The sequence below is a fragment of the Xiphophorus hellerii genome, chromosome 18 (genome assembly GCF_003331165.1).
Source record: "Xiphophorus hellerii strain 12219 chromosome 18, Xiphophorus_hellerii-4.1, whole genome shotgun sequence".
In the NCBI taxonomy this organism is placed as follows: domain Eukaryota; kingdom Metazoa; phylum Chordata; class Actinopteri; order Cyprinodontiformes; family Poeciliidae; genus Xiphophorus; species Xiphophorus hellerii.
The window spans coordinates 33,328,698-33,356,610 of record NC_045689.1 but is presented as its reverse complement, the minus strand read 5'-3'; the positions used below and the strand labels follow the sequence as shown (position 1 = coordinate 33,356,610).

The window sequence follows — 27,913 nt, the reverse complement described above, 5'->3', positions numbered from 1 at the left end:
ACACAAATGGTCAAAAGAAGAAGTTGCACAGTGATCAACAATGGCTTCACGATGAGAACATTTTTGCCAGATAATGGCATTCTGGAACACGAAGAGATATGTAACAGGCTAAATACAGTCTGCAACACAAACATCATGCATTGTGATGGAGGCACTATTAGAGTGCCTGCATCACTCTATTTACTCTATTGTTGATAGTTCTCCCAACTATAGGAACGCCTATACTTCATGTTTTTCATCTGTCCCACAAATCTTAGAGACAGAGATGTCTGAGTCTGACAGGCAAGAGGTTAAATAAACATATCCTGCAGCACAGCTAATTAAAGGACAAGCATAATGAGAAAATAATTAAAATTATTAATAGTAATCCATCCATCCATCCATCCATCCATTAATATTAATAGTAATAATTTTAAAAAAAATTAAAAAAGAAAACGCTTTTTTCTAAGTCGGATTGCAAGCATCTCTGTTGCTCTGAGCATTTCACTGGCGGAGCAGATTTATTCCTAAAAGATAAGTTTATACTTTATGCATTTAAAGCCGGCAGAGCGGACCAATCACACAGCTAGCGCCTCTGCACGTTCTCTCGCGCTCTGCAGCAGCTGGATGTCTAAAGTTTACCTCAGCGCAGATCCCTGTGTCCAGTTCACTCAAACTAGACACAGGCTGACCTGTATGAATATTTATATCAAACTCCTGTGAGTAATTATAGTTCTTTGGAGAACTCTGCACCATGGTAAGAGTCTAACTCACTGCGTTAGCTCTGGTTGCGCAGCTCTATGTGAACTGCAGGAATAACTAGTCGCGCTTTCAGAGGTGCGTGTAAGTTTATGTATGTGTTCCCGGTTGGCCGGTGCATTAGTGGTTAACGAACCAGTGCTTAATTGGCCAACCTAAAAAGGAATCAGTTATAATTGCAGTTTACTAATTTGTATTTGTAAACAAACAGAGCTCAAACTCAAAGATTAAACTTGGAGCTTCAGATTGTAGCTATGGTAACAAAACAATATAACTATGAAGACCGTTCTTTGAAGTTTTATAAAGTTAACTTGCCAGCTCCTTAAAATCTTACATTTAAATGTTAAACAATTTAAAATATTTTAATTTATGTATGCTGAAACCATTAAATCAAATTTAGCAGCATTGATCATCTCAATAAATAAATGTTACACAATAATAATAATAAGTATAAGTACAAATAATTGATATTCATGTAATTATATTTTTTGATTTGTTGTTATTAAGACTAGTTGTGGGTTTAGATAGTGTTTTACTGGCGATGTTTTCCCGTAACATAATTACTCTGTAATATTTTTACATTTCCTGTCCACTTAGCATCTTCTAATTGCCTCGACCAAGTTTTCAGGGGACACTTGTTAATACAATATTTAACTCTAAGGCTTCTCAACAGCCTAAATTATAAAATTAATCAGATAAAATCAAATAAATCTCGCAACATTGCCTATATCAAATATTACAATAGAACATTCAAAGTCAAATGCAGGTTGCATTAAAATAAACAATTCTATGTTACTAAATCAAAACTGCCTGAGAGCATGGCTAGGTGTTTTCTGCTTGTTCTGATTTGCTGTTTCTGACTGAGCAGTGTAATTCTGCAGAATACAGGGAGGAGGCAGAGGAGCTCGATCACAGATTATCTGTCTCATGTTAGAACAGCAAACATTTTAATACATATGTCAAAACTTTTTTTTTTAAGTTGTGTGCTGCAGCTTTAAGCAGGTGTTTGATGAGAGAAAACCCTGGCAGGTGGCGTGCAAATGCCAGTATGTCTGTAAAATATTACTCCTCAGTAGCGCGTAGCGCCGATTGAACGAGAGCAGAACCCAGCGTCTTCCACCGCTAGCCCGATGACTTCAATAATTTTCCAGGTTATTTGCTTGGCAATTGTGCACTGCTTTACATAGTGTCTGACCGCTCAGGATGCCTTTTTTTATTTGCAGTGAGCCTCTATAACTCACCATACTCCTTCAAGTGCTTGTTTTTAAAAGTGTAATATTTGACTCTTATTGATGCATTTTGACGTGCTTAGGCCTGTCACGATAGCAAATTTTGCTCAACGATTAATTGTCTCAAAAATTATTGCGATAAATGATAATATTGTTTGAAGACCTTTTTACACTGATTTAATGGAAATGACATAATAATGCATGCGATTTCCTGCCAAAGATAGATACACTTTATTTTCAAAAGAACACTAAACACTGGAACTGATAAACAAAATAAACAAAACAACCAAAAACAAAAATAAAATGGATTCTCAGTCTCCATTAACAAAAAACTCCCTTGAAAAAAAAAACTAAACAACATAAAGCCAAAGTGGAAATAAATACTGCATTCAACCAAAAGATTATGAAGTCTGTATATTATGTTGCCCTTCAGTAATCATTAGATTTAAATAGAGAAGATGGGCACATCGACTACCTGATGCAATAGTTCACACTACATGATTTTTTGCTCCTATTTTTCCCCTTACAACAATCTTAGATCGTTGGTCTTTCTAAGATTGTGTGGTGTGTTACGGTAGATCGTCGTGGCCGCTCCGATCTAAATCAGGGGTTTTCCCCAACTGGGAGCTTTAACGCAGCCTGTTGAATGTGACAGGTAGCCAATCAGAAAGCGCGGATTCTCCTCCGTGCTTTCTGAGGGGAAATTACGTCGGGGAATCCCAGACAGCTGACACGGCGCAACCCGAAGTCCAGCGGACATTGGAGATGATATGTGGAAACAACATTAATGTTTATTCAACATGAAAAGAATATAGAAATGACAAGGGGAGGAGTTGGAGCGAAATTGCTACTGCAGTTGATAAACCCGGTAACTTTTCAGCTGTTCTTCGTTAACGTGACGTAAATAGGTTATAATGATTTTCATTCAGTCAGGACTTTACGCAGACACAAGCCACATGCATTGCAGGTAGATTGTAGTAAAGCATTAATTAATGCCTGGTTTTAAAATTAGTTCACTGGACTTGTAGCCATTATTTTGTGCCCATTGTTGGACACCACACGGCAGGAACGAACCCGATCGAACCGTTATACCTAGGATTTCTGTCGGCTAGTTTGTGGTCTGTCAGGTTTTGAAAATGGGCCGACAATCGGCAGACAGATCTAAGATCTTGTAGTGTGCGCTGGGCTTTACACTAAGGAAATTAGGAAGGGAGATGTCAGTGGAGAGCACCGGAGTTGAGCCTTTTTTCATTCAGTGTCATCAACAGAAAGAGAAAAAGGCCGGAAGAGACGATAATGCCGATAATTAAAATGACGTCGATAGTTTTAATTTATCATACGATTAATTGATTTACCGTTTATCGGGACAGGCCTAGACGTGCTTCACCCCCCAGGTATTTTTCCGTCGCAAGATGCAAATTTCCCCATTCACTCTCAGAGCATTAAAGTTTCACATGACAGTCCTTAGATTTGTTGCTGCGCCTGCGCAATATGCGCACTGGCTGTTGCAGGGTGTAAAATATGAGATGCAGGTGATCGGTTTTTGTGAGCGGCAGCAGGAGACAGTGATCGGCGATCACCGATCATACACTTTTTTACGGAAATCGGCCGATTATGATCGGTGGCCAATCAATATTGCATAACCTGCCTAGCAGCAGTTTCAGGTTTTGTCACTGCGACTTAACTGCTTAAAAATAAACAACAGCGTGTAGTGAAAACTCAACAAGGCTCTATTTTATCCTACCCGGTTCGACATTACTTTACTCTTCTCTACTTGACTCTACTCTGTCAAGTAGAGACAGAGTAGAGTCAAGCTGGGTAGCTTGACCCAACTGTACTCCACCCAACTCTATTCTAACCGCCCCTTTAAATGCATTTGATTATTATCCTTTCAAAATTTGACCTGTACAAATAATTATGATGGGATTGTTTTTGAGCTAATCGGTCAAAATGACAGACAACAAAAACAGTCTAGCGCAACCTCTGAGGAAGAGATAGTCAACACTGTAACTAAGCACAGAATTCAAATAGTGAATATTTTAGCCATCTGTAAAGTAACCCACAACACTCTCTCTTCTTGGCTTTGGAAAGGACAAAAAAAAGAAAGAAAACGATGCCAGTTTTCCTCATGTTGATGCTTTTAATCGCCTTCAGTGTGTGAATTATTCATTGCGGCCTCCACTTACACAGCATTGTGTTCTGCAGTAATCATGGCTGATAAGGGAATCACACAAAGACATCAAGATCCCAAAGATGGTGGAGTTGAAGATTGAAATGCTGCCTCTTCTGGGGGTAGTAATGGAGCAGGATTCTCAGCTAGACATGTTGTCCATTAAATCAAGGCTAGGTAATTGCTGTTAATGCTGAGGCAAGGTCCCACTGTGGGGCCAGGCTTCCCACTGAGAGAGATCTTCATCTGGATAGAGACCCAAAACATAAAGAGCAGGAGCGCTGGTGATTGCACTGTGTAAAGAGGCATTTTCTTCCATGTGCCATGGGCACTGACTTTAATGTACTACAGGGTTGAAAACTTGCTAAGCCTGGTGGTCGGTGTGCCGAGGCGGTCCACCGTGTTTTTATATTAAAAGATGTTAAGTAGACAGGAAATGTAAAAACATTACAGGGTAATTATATGTAACAGGAAAACATCACCAGTGAAACGCTATTTAAACCAACAACTACAGAGTCTTAAAAACAACAAATAAAAAAATACAATTAAAATGAATATCAATTACTTGCACTTCTGTTTAATCCAAATTAAGTCAGTGACTCCATAAGGATCCCCAGGGCTTCAGGGGTCCCATAAATGCTAATATTTCAACACAGATCACAACTACATAAAGGTAACATTTGTTTATTTTATGAGGCCTTGAGATGATCAATGCTGCTAAATTTGATTGAATGGTTTCAGCATACATAAATTAAAATATTTTAAATTATTTAACATTTAAATATAAGATTTTAAGGAGCTGGTAAGTTAACTTTGTAAAACTTCAAAGAACAATATTCATAGTTAGACTGTTTTGTTACCATAGCAACAATCTGATGCTGATTAATCAGAGTTTGACCTCTGTTTGTTCACAAATTCAAATCAGTAAACTGCAATTATAAGTGATTGCTTTTTAGGTTGGCCAATTAAATTACTCTCCCTCTCCCAGATTTCACTAAATCTAACACAGAAGCTGTTAGAGGTGCTGATGTTTTTAGCAGCAAGAGGGGCCCCTAAGTCAAATCCTGCTCAACGCCTCATGCGGCCTTTGACCGGCCTTGCATGATGAGTTAAATCCGCTCCACTGTGCGCAGAGATGTCCAACAAACGGGAGGTTTAATTTAATGCTGTTAATGTGGCTCTAGTAGCTCTTCCATTTCCATCCAGTTTGTTGGTTGCTAGAGTTTAGTAAAGCATGGCGCGTCGCCAGGCTTATAATACACTGGGGAAAACCCTGAAGTGGTCAAGTGTGCATAATCACAGTCTGGATATGAAACAAGCAAACTGCTCTCTGTACTTAGCTAAATTGTCAAGATCAGGGTGAAGGGGGTCTGACATATTTTAAATAAGTTTTTACTACTTTAATTTTTAGACCACCATTAGCATAAGCAATGTAACACATACTTTACATGTAATATTGTAATCTGGGATGTGTTGTTAATTGGAGCGTAGCGGTGGAGCAGCATGCGCATTTATGGTCCAGCGTACTGTGCTTGTTGCAGTCTAGTAGACATCTGCACTTTAATTTCTTTCCTTCCTCAACACAGTAAGCTTATACTGCTCCTCCATTTAAATTATAATAAGTAGTATAACACAACTTGGTTGTGCATTCTCTTTTGGCTTTCTCTGTGTACTGGAGACTTATTAAATGGGCCAAAAAAGCCCAAGCCACCATCAGGCAAACAAATCTAGCCCAACCTGGACAAAATTTCAGGTTAGGCTATGTTTAAGTTTTAGATATACAGTACTCAAAAAGTGCCATAGATACTGTTTGCTTGATGTAGTAGACCACAAAATATCAGACATTTCAGATGGAATAAAAATGTTATTGAGTGTTTAACAGTGACACAACAGGGTCACAAACAACAGAAACATCCTGTATCAAATCCAAAGATAATGGTATAAAGATCCATAGTTCATTTCCATGTGTTGCATAACAGACACAAAGAAGGTTGGAAATGTATTTTCTAAATAATGTTTTAAAACCATTTCCTTTTTGTAACACCTATATCACAGCATACATGCATACATACAGAAGCTGTGTCTTGGTTCTTCTATTATTAAAACACTGTATGCTTTTTAATAACTTATTTGCAATCATTAAATTTAGTTAGGACATCTACTGATCTGAAATATAAAAGCAAAATAAAAACATATTTTGAGTAGGCCTGCCACAATAATTCAGTTAATAGAATAGAATATAGAAGAATAGAATAGAAGTACTTTATTCATCCCAGCAGGGAAATTACTTCGCAGTTACAGCATAGAGACAAGACTCAATAACAACTACCACTGAGTAGTAGTTGTAGATAAAATAAAAATAAAAAATAAAATATAAAATGCTATAATTGTAAAATATAAAATGCTGTTAATACAAAAAGCAACTTAAGCAGTCCTTGCAAAGATTCAAAAAATGCAGATATGCATCTGTAAATATATGTACAGCAAGTGTGCCACAGTGCAGTTGTGCAAAATTGGACTGATTAGTGCAGAACAATGATTTAGCTTTTATTGTACAGTGAGATGGCATGTGGCAGGAAGGATTTCCTGTATCTGTCCCTACGACAGCGGAGCTGGAGCAGTCTATGTGAGAAGGTGCTCCGCTGTCTGTCCACTATGGGGTGGAGAGGGTGCTGTTTATTGTCCATAATAGACAGAACCTTCTTCAGTGTCCTCCTCTCCACCACAGTTTCCAGGGACTCCAGCTTTAGTCCCAGTACAGAGCCAGCTTTCCTGATGATTTTGTCCAGTCTATTAGAGTCGCTGGCTCTGATGCTGCTTCCCCAACACACAGCAGCAAAGAAGATGGCACCGGCAACAACACTGTGATAAAAGGTCTCCAACATCTTGCTGCACACATTGAAGGATCTCAGCTTCCTTAAAAAATAGAGTCTGCTCATCCCCTTCTTGCACACAGCGTCAGTGTTAGATGCCCAGTCCAGTCTGTTGCCGATTACAACTCCCAGGTATTTATAATCCTCCACCTCCTCCACCACTTCCCCTTTGATCTTCAGTGGCCGTGAAGATGTCTTCTTCCTTCTGAAGTCAATCACCACCTCTCTGGTCTTACTAATGTTGAGCCTCAGGTGATTCTGCTCAGACCACTCCACAAAGCCGTCCACCAGTGTCCTGTACTCCCCCTCCCCTCCATCCCCTATACACCCGACAACCGCTGAGTCATCAGAAAACTTCTGTAGGTGACATGACTCAGAGTTGTACTGGAAATCAGTGGTGTACAGGGTGAAGAGAAAGGGAGAAAGCACAGTTCCCTGTGGAGCTCCTACGTCACTGACCACCACATCAGACAGGACACTGCCCAGACGGACAAACTGTGGCCTGCCTGTCAAGTAGTCAGTAACCCAGGAGATCACTGAGTCGTTGACACCCATCCTCCGCAGCTTCTCACCCAGTATCAGAGGCTGGATGGTGTTGAAGGCACTGGAGAAATCAAAGAATGTGATTTTCACAGTGTCTCCTCCACCATCCAGGTGCGAAAGTGCTCGTTGCAGCAGGAAGATGACGGCATCGTCAACTCCTAAGTGGGGCTGGTAGGCAAATTGCAGGGGGTCTACAAACATTCTCACCCTAGGCCTCAGCTGGGCCAGGACCAGTCTCTCCATGACCTTCATCACATGAGATGTGAGAGCAACTGGTCTGTAGTCCTCTGGGTCGGATGGCCTTGGCTTCTTGGGAACAGGAACCACATGTGATGTCTTCCACCGCAGCGGGACTCTCTCCAGCCTCAAGCTCAGGTTGTACATGTGTGCCAGTACAGGGGACAGCTGGCCGGAGCAGGTCTTCAGGATCCGTGGTGTAATGCCATCAGGTCCTGCAGCCTTCCCCTGGTGTAATCGCTCCAACTGTCTCTTAACCTGGCCTGTAGTCACTGTTAGCTGGGGGTAGGTGTTGTTGTCTGCAGTGGAGATGGGGGAGGAGGGGGGGTTGGGGGGCTGAAGGAGAGGTGGTGTGCAGGAGAATGGCGGTAGGTGGGTTGAACAACTTGGGGCAGTGTGGATGTGTGGGGGGATGGTGGTGGTAGGGGTGTAGCAGGAGGTGAGCTAAACCTGTTGAAAAACTGGTTGAACTGGTTTGCTCTATCCAGGCTCCCAGATGTCTGTGTGTCTTTCCCCTTCATCCCAGCAATGTGCTTCATTCCTTTCCACACATCTTTCACACTGTTCTGCTCGAGTTTAGACTCAAGCTTCCTCCTGTAGTTGTCCTTGCATGTCCTCAGTGTCTCTCCGAGTTCACGCTGGACTCTCCTCTGCTCCTCCTTATCTCCAGACCTGAAAGCCATCTTATTTTTGTTTAGAAGTGCCTTCAGGTCACTGGTAATCCAGGGTTTGTTGTTGGAGAAGCAGCGCACGGTCCGGGCTGGCATGACAGTGTCCTCACAGAATCTGATGTAGTCCGTGATGCAGTCAGACATGTTGTCGATGTCCTCCCCATGAAGCCCACAGAGCACATCCCGGTCTGTCGACCCAAAGCAGTCCTGCAGTCCTGCAGTGCCTCAGCTGCCTCCTGCGTCCACCTCCTCACCGTCCTGATGCGCACAGGCTGCCTACTCACTAGAGGGACATACTTGGGAGTCATCCTTACCAAGATGTGGTCCGACCTGCAGGGCTGTGGCGCGGTATGCATCTTTGGCATTAGCATACAGGAGATCCAGCATTTTGTTTTCCCTGGTGGGACAGTCAACATACTGCTGGAAGTTGTGTAGAGTTTTGTCCAATGAGGCATGGTTAAAGTGACCTGTGATGACCATGAAGGCGACCGGGTGTTGAGTCTGGAGTTTGGCTGCGGTAGAGCTGATGACGTCACAGGCCACCGCTGCATCAGCTGATGAGGGAATGTAAACAGCGATCAAAATGGCAGACGTAAACTCCCTCGGTAAATAATACGGCCGCATTCCCACAGCCAGAAGTTCAATGTCCGGGCTACAAATCTGTTCCTTCACGTTAACATGACCGGGATTACACCACCTCTCACTCACATAAAGTGCAATCCCGCCGCCCTTCTTCTTCCGACTCTTGGAAAAGTCCCTGTCCCCCCGCACCAAGGAAAATCCAGGGACCTCCATGCTGTAGTCCGGAATAAGCGAGTGTAGCCAGGTTTCCGTGAAGCAGAAGATACTGCACTCCCTGTACTCCTTCTGGGTCCTAACCAGCGCCGTGAGTTCGTCCGTCCTATTGCCCAAAGACCTCACGTTCCCCACAATAAACGCCGGTAACGCTGGTTTGTGCCGTCTCCTCTTCTCCCTCCGTTTAACTCCAGACCTGCAGCCCCGTCGTCTCCTCCGTAACTCCTCTGGGACCACAGGCCTGTCTCCGGGCAGCAGCAGAGGCTTACACAGCGCAATCAGCTGTTCACGCGAGTAAACAATGCCGCTACTCCGTTCGGCGAGGTTCTCCGTAACAAAGAGTAGAAAAAGTAGCAGAAGAACGCGGAGAACAGCGACAGAACCACATCCAGCCATTGTGGAAAGCTTAACTGATGGTCTATGGGTTCTTTAAGCACGGATCCTTAATCGGTTCCAGCAAATATACACAGATTAACACACACGACGGGAGCTGCGTCTGCAAGCAGCCAGCTGTGCCGGCGCCAAAAGTCATGATAAATTAAAACAAATTCAATAATTTGCATAATTTATCTTTTTTCCTCTTTTCTCTCTCTTTCTACCAAAAAATAAATGACAAAAGTCTTCAGTCTTGTGCATTGATCTCCTTTTTTTGAAGAACAAGTTTGTTTAGAGTCTTCATAATTTATTTTATATGTTGTTTCTGTTGTGTTATTGTGATAGGGCTAGATGTGAGTAAGACAGTTGAATCCCAGCTGGGCCTCTCTTTATGAAGGTTCTCTTGTTCCACACGAAATACCTGGGAAACTAAGATTTGAGCAGATATTGATATCCAATATAAACATTGCAGTTACAGCCAATAGCCAATATTTACTCATATTGCACTACCCTTCTCTACTTCAGCTGAACTCCCTACAGTCCTTTGCTGCATCACAATCACATAACCAACATCCTCCCCCCCTCTCCTCCAGAAACCAACAGCAACAAGATGGAAATAAGTATCAGTTGCTACTATCAGGCCAGTTTAATTTATCAGATTGATACTGGAATGTTAAGAAATGACTGAGATCAGTTGATATTACTGTACAGCCAATGCTATTGTACATCCCCAGACTGAAAACTATGCATGTTAAGTTAATGTTTCTCTGCATTAAACAATCCTTAGGTTGTACTCTACTTCTCACCCAGGGACAAGATATGAAGAATTTTATTTTACTCTTAAATTCTTGTTTTGCCAGCATTCAGACAACACAAACAGTAGAGGACATTGCAAAGCAGCCTCTCCATTCTGATCTTCCGCTCTCTGGTTTAAGTCCCAGTTCATTAATATTTGATGGGAATCAATTTGTGGAGAGATGACTGGTGTACTAAATGGCCACAGAAAAGTTCTTATTCTTTCTCCCCTGACAGATATTTATTTTATTTTTTTTTGTTGCTGTTCTGTCCTTATGTTTTCCTTTCACTGAAAGTCTTGTTACGTTCTACGTTTAGTTTCACAAATAAGCTGAAATAGTTTATTGTGTTCACTGAAACCATTTCAAGTTGTGTCCTATTGACTGGAAACATCCAGGACATAAAGAGGATGCAAAAGAAGAGCCTTTTCTACTTGTAGGCAAAGCTGTCTAATCTTAACCACCTGGCAGCCACATTTGTGGACATCACATTTTGGGTTGTCTAGTTCAGTGGTCCCCAACCTTTTTATTACCGCGGACTGGACTTGGCAATTTTGCTGCGGCCCGGGACCGTCAGATAATGCTTCTGCATGTTGGCGTTCCAGCTAAAGCCTTTTTTTTTTTTCCCCCCCTGATTTTCCCTTTACGACAATCTTACAACGTACTGCAGTGAGTGGTGTGTTGAATATGCCCGAACTAAAATCAGGCATATTCAACATTGTCTGGGCCCGATTTAACAGCCTGTGGGTTTTTTTTCCCTGACTGGGAGCGAGAACGCAGCCTGTTGAATGTGACAGGTAGCCAATCAGAAAGCGCGATGACGTAAGAATGGAGGGAATCCCAAACAGTTCACATGGCAACTGAGAGTCCGGTTGACATCGGAGGTGATATGTGGAAATGTTTATTACTATATGTAAAGGTCATTTTATATATGTTTATTATTTGTGGCTATGTTTATTCAGTTAAAAATGTTAACTACGAAAAAACATAACTCACCTTAAAATCATAGTGCAGCAAATAGAGCGGCTGCTCCCGCTGTCTTTTATCAAACGCCTTTTCTATTTATTACGTCTTCTATTGTTTAAAATGAGACCACAAACTATCACTGCTGCTTCTACATCGTCATCTGTGTTTGATTATTCTAAATTCACGTATGTTATGTTGGGGGTTTTACTGGATTTTCCTCTGGAATCGAGATGTTCGCGAGTGGAATCAGTTCTGTGGTGTGTTGCTCCTGCCGTGAGGCTGGACACACGAACTGACCGAACCTGTTGGACTTTTATCGGCTCGTGTCGTGTGTGGTCACAAAATCGGCCGACAATCCTTAAATCGTGCCGTGTGAACCAGACCTAAAACTCACAAGCTCTACTCCTCTCATCTCATCTCGACCACTGCCCTAACGCTCTCTGACTCGGGTCGCTATGGTAACGTCTACATATCCCTTCAAAATGAGATACAGATGTGCCACAAAAACGAACGTTTTACTTTTGCGAAAATTTTAACTTACAATAACGACTAATGGGAGCCCTGAGCTTATTTCTCTGCAACGAGATGGTTCCATCTGGGAGCGATGAGAGACAATGACACCCGAAGTGTTGCTTATGCACAGGGTGCTTGGTCTCTACATGGCGAAGCAGTTTGAAGGCTTCATTCCCTCATTAACGAGCCGGTCACCATATCATGCAGAGCGGGCTTGGAATGTGGGAATCACCTACCGATCCGGGATAAATCCATTCTCCTGTCTCTTCTCTGGGCCTTTTCCCCTTGCAAAGAAACTTTCCAAAGACATCTGATATGTTTCTTACTCATTTTGCTGCTTGTGGGCTCAATGCTGGCGGGCAAGATGTAACCGAGAGAGTCCGGTTAAAGGATTTTCAAAATAAAAGCTCCTCCAGACTCACATAATACGTAAAACGGAAATATTTAATTGTTTCTTACTCGGCCCGGTACCAATTGGTCGGGGGTTGGGGACCACTGGTCTAGTTCACAATGCAAATTTTTGCTCTACATTGGGCCTGGTGTCCACATGAGAGATCATTATACTGCCACAAAGAGTAGAGTAGAGTAGAGTAGAGCACATTACATGTTAGACCCAATATGGCTGACAACATACCCCAAAGTTCACATTAGGCCTGTCACAATAACAAATTTTGCTCAACGATTAATTGTCTCAAAAATTATTGCGATAAACGCTAATATTGTTTGAAGACCTTTTTACACTGGTTTAATGGAAATGACATAATAATGCATGCGATTTCCTGCCAAAGATAGATACACTTTATTTTCAAATTAACACTTAACACTGGAACTGAAATAAAATAAACCCAACATCCAAAAACAAAAATAAAATGGATTCTCAGTCTCCATTAACAAAAATTGTACTTGAATAAAAACTAAACAACATAAAGCCAAAGTGGAAATGAATACTGCATTCAACCAAAAGAGTGCAGATTATGAAGTCTTTACACTATATTGCCCTTCAGTAATAATTAGGTTTAATTAGAGAAGATGGGCACATTCGACTACTTGATGTAATTGTTCACACCATACAATTTTTTGGCCCGATTTTCCCCTTCCGACAATCCAACGGAGTTGGGCGTTCTAAGATTGTCGCTTGCGATTTTGTAACCGATCATCCTCTAGTGTGTGGTGTGTTACAGTAGATCATTGTGGCCGCTCAGATCTAAATCAGGGTTTTCCCCGACTGGGAGCGTTAACGCGGACTGTTGAATGTGACAGGTAGCCAATCAGAAAGCGGATTCCCCTCCGTGCTTTCTGAGGGGAAATTAGGGAAGCTGACACAGCGCAACCCAAAGTCCAGCGGACATTGGAGATGACATGTGGAAACAACACTAATGTTTATTTAGCATTTCAGAATATAGAAATGACAAGGGGAGGAGTTGGAGCAAAATTGCTACCGCAGTTGATAAACTCGGTAACTTTTCAGCTGTTCTTCGTTAATGTGACATAAATACTGTACATTATAATGATTTTTATTCAGTCAGAACTGACTCTAGCCACATGCATTGCAGGTAGATTGTAGTAAAGCATTGATTAATGCCTGGTTTTAAAATTAGTTCACTGAACTTGTAGCCATTATTTTGTGCCCATTGTTGGACACCACACGGCAGGAACGAACCCGATCAAACCATTATATCGAGGATTTCTGTCGGCTAATGTGTGGTCTCTCACGTTTTGAAAATGGGCCGACAACTCTAAGATTGTGTAGTGTGCGCTGGGCATTACACTAAGGAAATGAGAAAGGGAGGGTCAGTGGAGAGCACCGGGGTTGAGCCTTTTTTCATTCAGTGTCATTAACAGAAAGAGAAAAAGGCCGGAAAAAACGATAAAGCCGATAATTAAAATGAGGTTGATAGTTTCAATTTATTGTGCGATTAATTGATTTGTTTATCGCGACAGGCCTAGTTCACATGGCAGCAACTGATCCAAACTTTCTTCTGCTAAAAAATTGTAATCAAATTTTATGGCGGATTTTTGTTCAGATATTTACAAAAGTGTATTTGTAAGGTATTCTGCTTACAGGCAGACTTCATTTCTTACAAAGCCATTCACACATAGGTATAAGCATGATCCCAAAGGGGGAAAAAAGTTTGAAGTAGATTTGGACTGTAAATTAAATGTTTCAAGTTTTGAAACATAATCAGAAAGTGAAATTAACTGCTTAGAAAAGCAGCAATGCAATTTACTTTGGGTGTTTTTCATTTTTTAGGGACATAGGCCTTCCTGTACCTGTTATAGTACTTTGAATGAGCCATATTGCTCAAACAGGCAAAACTACTATGTATCATTGTGTTTTTGAACTTAGAAATTTTTTTACTGTGAACAGACACTAAAGAAAGAGTTTGGGATTTTATAATTCAATTGTGACACTGTGGTCTCTGTCACTGTTGTCTCTTAAAACGAATGTCCTCATCTTTGGACATTTTTCTCAGAAACTAAATCATGTAAAAAGATCATTCTTTATTTTTGCAATGTTCCATTCAGCCCAAATATCAACGAGGAATTAATAATGCATGTCATGGAAGTGCTTGGGTCCTATTGTTTTCACTGAAATATGACCACTGCAGGTTGTGTCCTATTGACTGGAAACATCCAGAACATAAAGGCGATGAGAAAGAAGAGCCTTTCAAAAACCTACTTGCAGGCAAAGCTGTCTATTCTTAAAGTAGTGTGGGTGCAGAGTACTAAGGAGCCATTATACCAGATCAAGTGCAAGAGATACAACACATGCTCATAGCATTCAACCAATTATTACCCTAACATGTTCATTTGTCAGTACATGTGTATCCTCTCTCTGAAGCCCAGAACTTCTCAAATAGTGGGGCGCTCTACTTGAAAGCGCCTCACAGACGGTGAGATGCCCTCTGTGAATTATCATAAAATTATGACTTTATTCTCGTATTACTACAACTTTACTCTCATATTTAAACAAGAACGAACTACTAGTCAGATGTTCTGACCATCTGTGCTACCCATCAATTTGTCCTACCTTGTGGTAATGTGCATGTGTACATCGATGTAACGTCACATACTCAGGGTTTTCCCATGTGTATCATAAGCCTGGCGGGCCACCAGGCTTTACTTGAGCCCCCACCAGGCTAAGCATTATTTATTTAAGTTTTTTAAAAATGTTTGCATTTTTTAAGACTTTACAGTTGGTGTTAAGGTGTTAATCTTCACACGATTATCAAGTGATATTTAAAAATTTCCTGTCAACTTTAAACATTTTTCAACTCAAAAACACGACTGGCCGCTGGATAAATGACTGCCCTAGCATCCAACCACCAGTCTTGGCAAGTTTTCTGGGGGAAACCTTGCATGCTTACTCAACAGATTTCTTATCAATACATCCTACCTGTGGAAGTTTTGTTTCGACTCTTTTATTTAATTGAAGATTACGTTAAGCTTTATTTAATTTATTTAATATCTGGCTTTCATTAAGTTACTCCATTGCTTCATGTTTTAAGTTTATATGACAGGCAGCTTGTAAACATATTTGTGAATGGCTTTAGTTTGCAGTCTGCAATGTCGTTACTATACTGTATACTGTAAACAAGTCATTGCTTTTAATCAACTACATTAATTAGGACAAGATATGTTGTTTTTGTGGGCTGTTTGTCCCTATAGTTTAAAGTATTTTAATTTAATAACACTCTTTTTTATTAAAATGTGCTAAATAGAGCATGTTAGTAGCAATATTATGTGAGACTGAAGCTGTGTCTATGGTGTAATATTAGTGTATATTAACATATCCTAATATTTCAGGTGCACAGTGACCTGCGCAGTTTGGTGGAGACATTTTGACTGCGCTTTATTTGATAAAGATTAATGCGTAAAAAAGATAATCTGTATTTGTCTGTGTTTAATTTAATTTCAATAAAAACTTGATTCCCCTGTCTGATACCGTTTTATTATAAACACCTCTATATTTAAAATATTTTTTAAAAGGTAGGATATTCTAATAAAAGGATTAGAGCATACATCTGGATGTATGTACATCTGCAATAGCTTTTCATTTTAGACGGGTAGAATATTATGATTGAAAAAGTGATATATTTGTGGTTTTGTCGTGTATATGTAAATTGTTCCATAACTCCTAAGCTTCCACTTCAGTCTCGTCACTCAGACAATGTTATCAGATGATGATATTTAACATTAACACAACCCGCTTTACTTTTTGGATTGCAAACATGACGGTTGCAGTTTTAGACGCGTAGGACCCCCATCACCATATCAGTTACCTGCATCAGTTACCTGCCAGGCTCCTGGTCTCCTACCAGAGATTGAGCCACAAAATCGCTAGTTTAAAAAGCTGAACAAGAAATGCATCAGGGAGTGCTTTGGATTCAAACTGAATGACCGTGGTGAACCACTGAACCTGTGGAGCTGCTAGGTTGTAAAACAGTAGCAACTAAACAATACAACCAACATTTCTGCACTTAAAATGCAATCACATTATGCAGGTTTCTTAGATTTGGGGGAGAGAGGGGGGGGGGACTTGCACAAATAGGCTGCTTCTGTCCTCCTCCACAATTATTGAGGGTTTAATCAAGAAAATCAACTTGCACCAAAGGCAAGTGCAAAGAGGAGCACACTAAAGACAGTTTGCTTAATCGGAAAAGAGATGACACCCTTTCAATCTGAAAAGTCAAAATTTTGAAAAAATTCTATAAAACATTTGACACTCAGAACACAGTAGTAAGTTTATCACAATAAGGTCTGGGACAAAATCTGTTATTTTGACAGGCCTAGTTCTCGGTGGGCACCACTGTGGGGAGGAGTTAAGCTGATAAAATAAACAGTTAATTGTTTATGACAGAAAGGCTCCTTTTTAGTTGCAAAATATAAATGAATAAGTTGACTAAGGTGTCTGACATTAAATCTAGATTGTTTTTACTTTCAAATTTTAAGCTAGACCAGGAGTCGGCAACCCAACATGTTGAAAGAGCCATTTTGGATCAAAAAAACAAAAAACAAATCTGTCTGGAGCCGCAAAAAATTAAAAGTCTTATATAAGGTTTATAATAAAGGCAAAACAAGCTTTAAGTGTTTATATTAGCTATATTAGCCTATTATCAACATGACTAAGTGTATAAATAATTAGCATTCATGATTAAATGTTTATTTTCCCTGCTGTGCGTCCTGGACGGAATGACGCACCACGTGACTCTGTTGTACAATGGTGCTTTAAGTTTACCTTCTGTTACAATATTAATGTATTGTGTTTCGTTGCATTAATAAAATTAAAGAAATGCAATAAAGAAATCTGATTTTTGATGTCATTTTTATTATGAAGATCAAAAGGGAAAAGGTCATTTTTTTTCCTTTTGGAACTCGAAAAATCTGCTCCAAAATTCAGTTTTCATTACGACGATCGCTCCTTGTAAATAATCACCAATAGGCCTGTCACGATAGCAAATTTTGCTGAGCGATTAATTGTCTCAAAAATTATTGCGATAAACGATAATATTGTTTGAAGACCTTTTTACACTGATTTAATGGAAATGACATAATCCATGCGATTTCTTGCCAAAGATAGATACACTTTATTTTCAAAAGAACACTAAACACTGGAACTGATAAACAAAATAAACAAAACAACCAAAAACGAAAATAAAATGGTCTCCATTAACAAAAAACGCACTTGAAAAAAAAAAACTAAACAACATAAAGCCAAAGTGGAAATAAATACTGCATTCAACCAAAAGAGTGCAGATTATGAAGTCTGTATATTATGTTGCCCTTCAGTAATAATTAGATTTAAATAGAGAAGATGGGCACATCGACTACCTGATGCAATAGTTCACACTACATGATTTTTTGCTCCTATTTTTCCCCTTACAACAATCTTAGAACGTTGGTCTTTCTAAGATTGTGTGGTGTGTTACGGTAGATCGTCCTCCGATCTAAATCAGGGTTTTTTCCCCGACTGGGCGCTTTAACTCAGCCTTTTGAATGTGACAGGCAGCCAATCAGAAAGCGCGGATTCTCCTCCGTGCTTTCTGAGGGGAAATTACGTCGGGGAATCCCAAACAGCTGAAACGGCGCAACCCGAAGTCCAGCGGACATTGGAGATGATATGTGGAAACAACATTAATGTTTATTCAACATGCAAAGAATATAGAAATGACAAGGGGAGGAGTTGGAGCGAAATTGCTACCGCAGTTGATAAACCCGGTAACTTTTCAGCTGTTCTTCGTTAACGTGACGTAAATAGGTTCTAATGATTTTCATTCAGGCAGGACTTTACGCAGACACTAGCCACATGCATTGCAGGTAGATTGTAGTAAAGCATTGATTAATGCCTGGTTTTAAAATTAGTTAACTGGACTTGTAGCCATTATTTTGTGCCCATTGTTGCACACCACACAGCAGGAACGAATCCGATCGAACCGTTATACCTAGGATTTCTGTCGGCTAATGTGTGATCTGTCAGGTTTTGAAAATGGGCCGACAATCGGCAGACAGATCTAAGATCGTGTAGTGTGGGCTGGGCTTTACACTGAGGAAATGAGGAAGGGGGGAGTCAGTGGAGAGCACCGGTGTTGAGCCTTTTTTTCATTCAGTGTCATTAACAGAAAGAGAAAAAGGCCGGAAGAGACGGTAATGCCGATAATTAAAATGACGTCGATAGTTTTAATTTATCATACGATTAATCGATTTATCGCGACAGGCCTAATCACCAAAAAAAACAATTAAACGGAACGTGCACAACGTTCCCCTTATCTGGGCAACAAACACAATAAAACGCAACCTGCAGTTATACAAATAAAACAGAAGCCTTTTGAAAAGGTAAAGTATATAAAATTAAATTAATAAAGTTTAAGTTTGATTTCTGTGCAAATGCCAAGCAAGTCAGTGCAATGGTAAGACATAACAGCATCCTCTTCTCTTTTGACACGCAACCATCCTCGGAATTGAGCAACAAAACACAATAATATCGCTAAGTGTCATTTTAAATATATACTGACAAAAATCATTAATCAATTTATAAAAACAACAACTTTGTTACTAAATATATTTGCCTATGGCAGGATTGTGTTCTTACATGTTTAATGTGACTTCTGTTTACGGACATCACTGGACAGTTTCTCAACATTGAACTTGTAAGATGCAACTTTAATCTTGACGCGGCAGCTAATGCAGCGCCTTCCCTGAAAATGTCTTTAAACATTACCGTACTTTTCAGACTATAAACCGCTACTTTGTCCCCACGCTTTGAACCATGCGGCTTATAGCCCGGTGCGACTTATGAGTTATTTTTTTTAAAAATTGTAGGTGAGGCTTATAGTAAGGTGCGCTCTATAGTCCTGAAAGTACGGTACTCTTTTTGTTATTTGACAACTTCTCGCTACAGAGCAAACATTCAGGTAATCCTTCTGCATTGGCAATGAATGCAAATGATTCGGTCCAGGAATTGTAGAATCTCTCCTCGGCTATTTTTCTCTTTTGCTATCCATGGCCCACCACACACCCGTCGGTTTGTTTACAGCAGCCACCTGCCTCGCACCCCACCCAGCTGAAAGAAACGTGTCACAGGCTATGACGCAAATATTCGTTGACAGAAATGTTGAAATTTAATATTTATTCTACACATTTTTATAGCATTGGAAAACGTTAAGAATGATTGTGTCATGTTTGTCCTCCTACAGAAACCATATTAAAACAAAAATATATATTTCCCACCCCCATCTTTTTCCATTTTCAAACATTTTTGAAAAAGCTCCAGAGAGCCACTAGGACAGCGCTAAAGAGCCGCATGCGGCTCTGGAGCCGCGGGTTGCCGACGCATGAGCTAAACAAAGCTGTTTCTTTTTGAAAAAAATCTAGAAGTTAAAAAATGAAAAAGACTTAAATCTGTCACAATAATTAAATCTTCAGTTTGTATCTTTTATAAAAATATATGTATGTATATATATATATATATATGTATATACAGTATATATACTGTATATATACAGTACAGACCAAACGTTTGGACACAACTGTGTGTCCAAACTTTTGGTCTGTACTGTATATATTACATATGTAGGGTAGTGGCTTATATACACTCATGATCAAAATCTTAAGACCAGTCCAAAAATTGCAAGAATTAGCATTTTGCACCATTGAATCTTAAGAAGGTTCTAAGTAGAGCTTCACAATGTTAAAAGGACAAATCAGTGCAAGAGACAAGAACATTTGAGCAGGGAATTGTCTGAAAACTGCATTTACACTCAAACATGATTTTTTCAGCTGATCAAAAGTTTAAGACCATAGTCTTTAAAAGCCAAAAGCTGTGCAAACATCTGGATTCCATGTCATTTTCTGTGAAGTCTTTACACTGTCAAGACCTCCTGATGGCAAAAGCAAAAAAGCTGACTGACTTTGAACATGGTAGGATTGTTGAGCTGCATAAGCAAGGCCTCTCACAACGTGCCATCGCTGCTGAGGTTGGACGCAGTAAGACAGTCATTTTGCATTTTTTAAACGATCCTGAGGGTTATGGAACAAAAAAGTCAAGTGGTAGACCCAAAAAAATTTCACCAGCTCTGAGCCGCAGGATCCGATTGGCTGTCCGTCAAGACACGGGACGATCCTCTACCCAAATTAAGGCCATTACTGGTGCTGACTGCAGCCCAATAACCATCAGACGGCATCTGCGAGAGAAGGGCTTCAGAAACAAAAAACATCTTCAAAGACCACGTCTTCTTCAACGCCACAGAATTGCCCGTTTGGACTTTGCAAGGGTGCACTAAACATGGGACATTGAAAGGTGGAAGAAAGTTGTCTTCTCTGATGAGAAAAAATTTAACCTTGATGGTCCTGATGGCTTCCAACGTTACTGGCATGACAGGGAGATCCCACCTGAGATGTTTTCTACACGGCACAGTGGTGGGGGCGCCATCATGATTTGGGGTGTGTTTTCCTTCAATGGAACAATGGAGCTTCAGGTTGTGCAGGGGCGTCAAACAGCAGCTGGCTATGTGGAGATGTTGCAGCGGGCATCCCTCATGACTGAGGGCCCTCGTCTGTGTGGTAATGATTGGGTTTTTCAACAAGACAATGCTGCAGTTCACAATGCCCGCCTGACAAAGGAGTTCTTCCAAGAGAATAACATCACTCTTTTGGACCATCCTGCATGTTCCCCAGATCTAAACCCAATTGAGAACATTTGGGGATGGATGGCAAGGGAAGTTTACAAAAATGGACATCAGTTCCAGACAGTGGATGGCCTTCGTGAAGCCATCTTCAACACTTGGAGCAACGTTCCCACTAGCCTCCTGGAAACACTGGCATCAAGCATGCCTAAACGATTGTTTGAAGTCATCAACAAGAATGGTGGAGCTACTCATTACTGAGTCCTTTTTTTTGACACTTTGTTTCTGTTTTGGGGGGTTTTTGGTTTTTTTGAGCTATGGTCTTAAACTTTTGATCAGCTGAAAAAATCATGTTTGAGTATAAATGCAGTTTTCAATTAATTCCCCGCTCAAAAGGTTTCGTCTCTTACGTTGATTTCTTCTTTTAACATTGTGAAGCTCTACTTACAACCTTCTTAAGATCCAATAGTGCAAAATGCAAATTCTTGCAATTTTTTGACTGGTCTTAAGATTTTGATCAAGAGTGTATGTCAGCGAAGATGTTAGATTTGCTCATTGGGTTGTGGAAGTTTGCGTAGTTTGTCCATTGATGAACACTGTACTTTGGCTTCTGTTACTGTGCACTGGCAGTCAGGGGCATATAGGGAGGAAAAGTTAGCATAGCTACTAATGACTGCAGATAAACGATTTTCCTGTAATTATAAGTTGTTTCTCCACCATTAGCACATTTAGCAGTGAGTGAATGAAGTTGACTGACAGCACTAAGACCCTAATCCTAGTTCTGATTGGTTGTTTTGGCCAGAATGTTGCATTACTTAAGCTAGAAATAGTAGTTCAGGGAGGAAATATATTAGATTGATTATTTTCACAGATTATCTGTCTCATCTCAAACTATCACCACATGGTGACAGCTTTAACAAATATGGAGGAAACATATTTTTTATTAAAGTTATATACTGCAGCTTGAATAAAATGCAACAACATAGCATTTTTTGAGAAGTCTTTATTGCTTCATGTATATTTTACATGTTGCCTATGACTGTTGCTTGTGGGGAGAGACATTTCAGTAATCTAAAACTAATAGAAAAAATTTAAGCAACCTACTTGCATACTGTATGCGGACTGTTGGATGTAAACTCCATGAACAGTAAATATTGTGTTAGTATCGGTATTGCACCAAAGAAAGCGAGTTGCAATCTTTTAAAATTGTGACACTTTTTATGGGTCAAAAAGACTAAAAAAATTGTAACAGCAGCTGCGCAGGGAGGGCCCAATCTAATTTTTTGTCAGGGGGCCCAAGATTCCTGGCGGCGCCCCTGCAGGCAGTATAACGGTCAATGTTTGCTGTGAATTCTGAAGGTAAGCAATACTGACCACCAGCTCCTCACTGTAGCCAAATGTTACATTTAATGTTCGAGTAGTTAGTTTTGCATCGTTTTTTTTTGTTTAATATATACTGTATTTGAAAACAAACAAAAAATTAACTGCGTTAATGAGACTTATGTTGACACGCAGTGTTTGCTGTGAATTCTGAAGGCAAAACCACTGCACTGTCGAGTGATCAGAATAAATGGTCTCAACCGCCGTGTGTGTCCAATTTCTGCCTCAAACTTCTTTCCGACAACAGCCCTTAAGGAAAACACAACACAGAGTCTTCGGAAGCAGCGAGGTGTCATCTCACACGGACAGGGTTACACATATATGTTTATATTGTCACTGCTGTGAGTCACAACATAGTGATCATGTAACAGGACACAGATAATCTGAAAAAAATGGAGCTCCTCTGCCTTCTCCCAGTCTTAACTAGAAACAACCAATCAGAGCCCAGAGGCAGGTCTTAGCACTTGTCAATCACAATCTCATGGGGCTCAATCCCCTTGCTGAGTGCTAAGGCTACAGCTTTACTTTGTCAGCTGATCCTGTTGTGAATGCTAGGTTAGTTAGCATAGCCACTGATGACGGCGTGTAAGCGGTTTTTCCATAATCCCAAGTTGTTTTTCCTCCATTAGCACACAGAGCAGTGCATTTATGAGGTTCATTGGTAAGACTCCTCGCTCTAATGGGTTGTTTTCGGTCAGTAACGGTGCATTTCCTCAGACAGCAGTATCAGCTCATGGATGAGGTGGAAGAGCTCGATCTTTTCACAGATTATCTGTCTGAAACTGTTAAAATATGGTGACAGTTTTAACAAATATGTAAAAGACAATCTTTGCAAAAGTTACATACTGCAGCTTTAAGATGTGAATTTTTTTTTAACTATTGTGCACCCTGTAAAGGAGTAAATGAGATGAGCCATAATTCATAACATTCATAGAAAAAAATACAATGAATGCTGATTTTGTAAAACTCTCTCTACTGGAACAATATCTGATCAATTCATCTCTGAAAACCAAACTTGACAGCTTGAGCAAATGTGTTAACCATATGCATGAGATTAATGTTCTGCACTTTGAGGAACTGTCTATTTAGCAGCTCTAGGCAGTAGGAAGCTGTCTTTACCAGATGGTTTCAGCAGATAATGAACATTACTGTAAATGACTCGTAGCCAAGAAGCTTCCAGGTAAATAGTGCTGTCTAGATCATTAGACAGAAACAGTGACCAGACAGATACAGACATTTTTACTGAAGTAGTGGTATTGAGGAAAATAGTGTCTTAATATTCTTGAGTTGTCCATTTGTGACAGGAAGTCTCCTCATTTTTCTGTTCAGTGAATTAAGAGATGAGTTCAACTGAAATGAACCATTTAGCTCCATCTATCACCAAGACCACTTCCCATAAGCAGCCAAAAAGAGAAATCTACAAAACCACTGAAGTCAGCAAGAATTTTTTTTTCTCAAATTTTCTGAAAAATCTAATACACTGTCCTAACAGCCAAGATATTTAATTCACAGTTGAATAAAACAATAGTCATAATAATTAGCTCAACGAGTTATGCATGTTTATAATCTTTTTTACAAGACAAGTGAAGGATCTACTCAGGAGTTGCAGCTATTGGCAGACACTCAGAAGGAAAAGCAATGAATGCGTGCAGCAGATTTTAATAAAAACTGTGGCTGTTTTCATCTCCACACTATAAAAATGCAAACCAAATGTCTCCAAAGGATATGTGGGATTTTTCTAGTGTTACGTGGCAGGAAAAGGGTGTTTCTGGAAGGGTTTGGGTGGAAAAGAAGCAAGGTTGAACCCCTTTCCGTGTGTCAACAATTTCCAGAGCGTGACCTCCTGAAGTGGTCCTGAGAGGAGATCCTGCCTACAGAACAGCAGTGCTTACAAAAGATCATATGTTTCAGGTCAGTAATAACAAGGCTTCTTTCAACAGGACGGCTCACTTCCAACTCAAATCAAATGATGGAAGATCAGGTCGGTCTGGGAAAACACATACATGTAAGGTAACTGCCACTAAGGACTTCTGGGTGAGCATATTTAAAGATGAAGGCTTTTTTATACATATATCATATATATATTATTAGGCCTGTTGCGATAAACGGTAAATCAATTAATCATACGATAAATTAAAACTATCGACGTCATTTTAATTATCGGCATTATCGTCTCTTCCGGCCTTTTCTCTTTCTGTTAATGACACCGAATGAAAAAAGGTGTAGATGGAGAGCATCTAACAGTGCTCTCCACTGACCCTCCCTTCCTCATTTCCTTAGTGTAATGCCCAGCGCACACCAGTTGTCGGCCGATTGTCGCCCCATTTTCAAAACCTGACAGACCACACATTAGCCGACAGAAATCCTAGGTATAACGGGTTCGTTCCTGCCCTGTGGTGTGCAACAATGGGCACAAAATAATGGCTACAAGTCCAGTGAACTAATTTTAAAACCAGGCATTAATCAATGCTTTACTACAATCTACCTGCAATGCATGTGGCTAGTGTCTGCGTAAAGTCCTGACTGAATGAAAATCATTATAACCTATTTACGTCACGTTAACGAAGAACAGCTGAAAAGTTACCGGGTTTATCAACTGCGGTAGCAATTTCGCTCCAACTCCTCCCCTTGTCATTTCTATATTCTTTGCATGTTGAATAAACATTAATGTTGTTTCCACATATCATCTCCGATGTCCGCTGGACTTCGGGTTGCTCCGTGTCAGCTGTTTGGGATTCCCCTCCGTAATTTCCCCTCAGAAAGCACGGAGGAGAATCCGCGCTTTCTGATTGGCTACCTGTCACATTCAACAGGCTGCGTTAACTTGAAGCTCCCAGTGGGGAAAACCCCTGATTTGGATCGGAGCGGCAACGACGATCTACCGTAACACACCACACAATCTTAGAAAGACCAACGTTCTAAGATTGTTGTAAGGGGAAAAATAGGAGCAAAAAATCATGTAGTGTGAATTATTGCATCAGGTAGTCAGATGTGCCCATTTTCTCTATTTAAATCTAATTATTACTGAAGGGCAACATAGTACAGACTTCATAATCTGCACTCTTTTGGTTGAATGCAGTATTTATTTCCACTTTTACTTTATGTTGTTTAGTTTTTTTTTCAAGTGAGTTTTTTGTTAATGGAGACTGAGAATCCATTTTATTTTCGTTTTTGGTTGTTTTGTTTATTTTGTTTATCAGGTCCAGTGTTAAATCTTCTGAAAATAAAGTGTATCTATCTTTGGCAGGAAATCGCATGCATTATTATGTCATTTCCATTAAATCAGTGTACAAAGGTCTTCAAACAATATTATCGTTTATCGCAATAATTTTTGAGACAATTAATCGTTGAGCAAAATTTGCTATCCTGACAGGCCTATATATTATGTTTAATATGTTTACAGTTTTGACTTAATTACTGATCATTGATTTATGTTGTTCTTCTAGCAAATGGCCTTTTTTGGAGGCCGTTTACTCCAGTTAATTAGTCAATTGTCCATTTCCGGATTCATTTTAAGCTTCTTTCATTTGTTTGTAAATGTTTTCATGGTCTTGCCCAGCTGTAAGTCTGATGTACTCCAGTTGCATGTTCCTTCACACTCTATCAGACCAGCAAATCACTTCCTGCTGGTGGTTCCAAAATCGGTTGCCCCTAAACTGGAACAATCTGCCTTTAAAAATCAGACAGGCACATTCACTTCCTGTTTTTAAATTTTTTCTTAAAGTCCCATTTTTTTCTCGGTTTTTGACTCAGCTTGAGATGTTGGTTTTAAGGTTTTAATGGCTGTTGTTTTTATGTTCGTTTTTGTCTGTTTTTGCCGTACAGCACTTTGGCCAATGGTGCTGATTTATATGGCTATATAAATAAAGTTGTATTGTGTTGTATTAAATTAGTTGATTATTATTTTAGTAACTGACTCATCAAGATTAGTTAAAAGTGAAAGCTGTGGGTATGAGTTGATGTGTAGCCACAGCAGATGACTTCCAAACAGATCGAGTGACAAAATGTCCACAGAGAAAAAGTGAAGAGAAAATTAGTCATGGTATGATGTAGTTAAATGACGATTCAGTAGCTGGAGCCAAAACATGGAATTTGTACATTTGTATCAGCATGGGCCTGTCTACCTCGATTTTAAACCGCTGCCACCACCAAGAAACCAACAGCCTTCCCTACTCTTCATTTCTTCAAAACTATAACCATTTAATATGGCATCAGAGGTGACGATAGACTAAACTAAAAGCTGTCTGGTAGTACTTACCTGGAAAGGGAAACTCCCCCTGCTTTCCCAATAAGCTCCTCATGGTGAAGGACAGCATCATTCCAAGGAACTTTTAGGAACTTCAACAGTGTCTGCATCCATTTCTCAGGATGGAGGACCAACTGTTCATAGTGCATAGGTAGGCATTTGTCCACTGCCTCCAAGCACTGAGTGTACATAGTTTCTATCGCCCGATTCCACTTGGTCAGGCAGTCGCGATAGCTGCCCAGGTCAAATCCTGCAATGGTCACTTTCCGTGAGATCATGGAGTGAACCGATGCCCTCCCATCACGAATCATGAGCACAAACTTGGCACGTGGGAAAATCTTGGCCAGGTAGGAGAGCGACTTCAGTGCAAACGGGTCCTTATTGCAGAGGAAGTTTGCCGGCTCGCCGTGTTTGACAATGATTTCCAGTAGGAAGGCCTGCATGGCAGCATCCAGCACCTCATCTGTTACACCAGCCTCATCCAGGCGCATCTTCTCCCGTCCTGAACGGCTCCACATCTGTTTCATGGCCAGGATGCGGGGAATGACGCGCGTCTCCTCTCCACAGCGCACCTCAGGGTGGGCATCTAACATTGCTCTCATCAGTGTGGTACCGCTTCTTGGCACACCCCCTATAAAAATCAGTGGCGTGTCTTTGTTGTAAACAAACGGTGTGCTGAGGTTCTGGCCTGTCCGTAAGGTGGTCCGCATGCTGCCTCCCAGTGCGGACAGAGGCAGGACTCCTCCTGGATGGCTGCGCTCCTCAGAGCGATGGTGACACTCCATCGCATGCCGGCCAAGGTAAAAGACGGTGACTGAGCTGATGACCAGGCAGGCCACCAGCAGGTTCTGTTTCAGCTTGCCGATCATGTCGTTACTCTCCAACACAGTGGAGTGGTTTCACCTTGGGGAAGGAAGGGGGCGTCTTAGGAAAAGGGCAGAGGAAAACAACTGCAGGGTAGCTAAGTTTCCCACCCTTTATGGCCGTCTGCTTGGAAGCCAGCATGGATGAAGCTCCTTGGTCCACAGTAGGTGGTGTGTCCCCAGCTCCATGAGGCCTGTGGTGTGGCACAACATAAAAACCACCATTAGTTTGAAGTTTATAGTCAAAGATTTCAAATGCTAACAAGGAACTGAAAACACTGAGACATAAAATATTGCCTGGAATCAGCTGATTTGAAGCCTAATTGGCTCTGACTGGTGATTGACACTTGAGCACTACCGGGTCCCACTAACAACAAACCTAATATGTGGAAGTTGAT

General features: G+C 40.5%; 1 protein-coding gene across 2 annotated transcripts in view; it reads right to left on the bottom strand.

The window, feature by feature from the left end:
- The window catches only part of tpst1 (tyrosylprotein sulfotransferase 1), a 67,032-nt gene that overhangs the window by 27,515 nt on the left and 11,604 nt on the right, over positions 1–27,913 (bottom strand). For both annotated transcript variants that reach the window (XM_032545903.1, XM_032545901.1), the window contains exon 2: positions 26,665–27,709. In XM_032545903.1, the coding sequence (XP_032401794.1) occupies positions 26,665–27,521 (857 nt within the window). In that variant the 5' untranslated portion in view covers positions 27,522–27,709. The remainder of the gene's footprint in view (positions 1–26,664; positions 27,710–27,913) is intronic.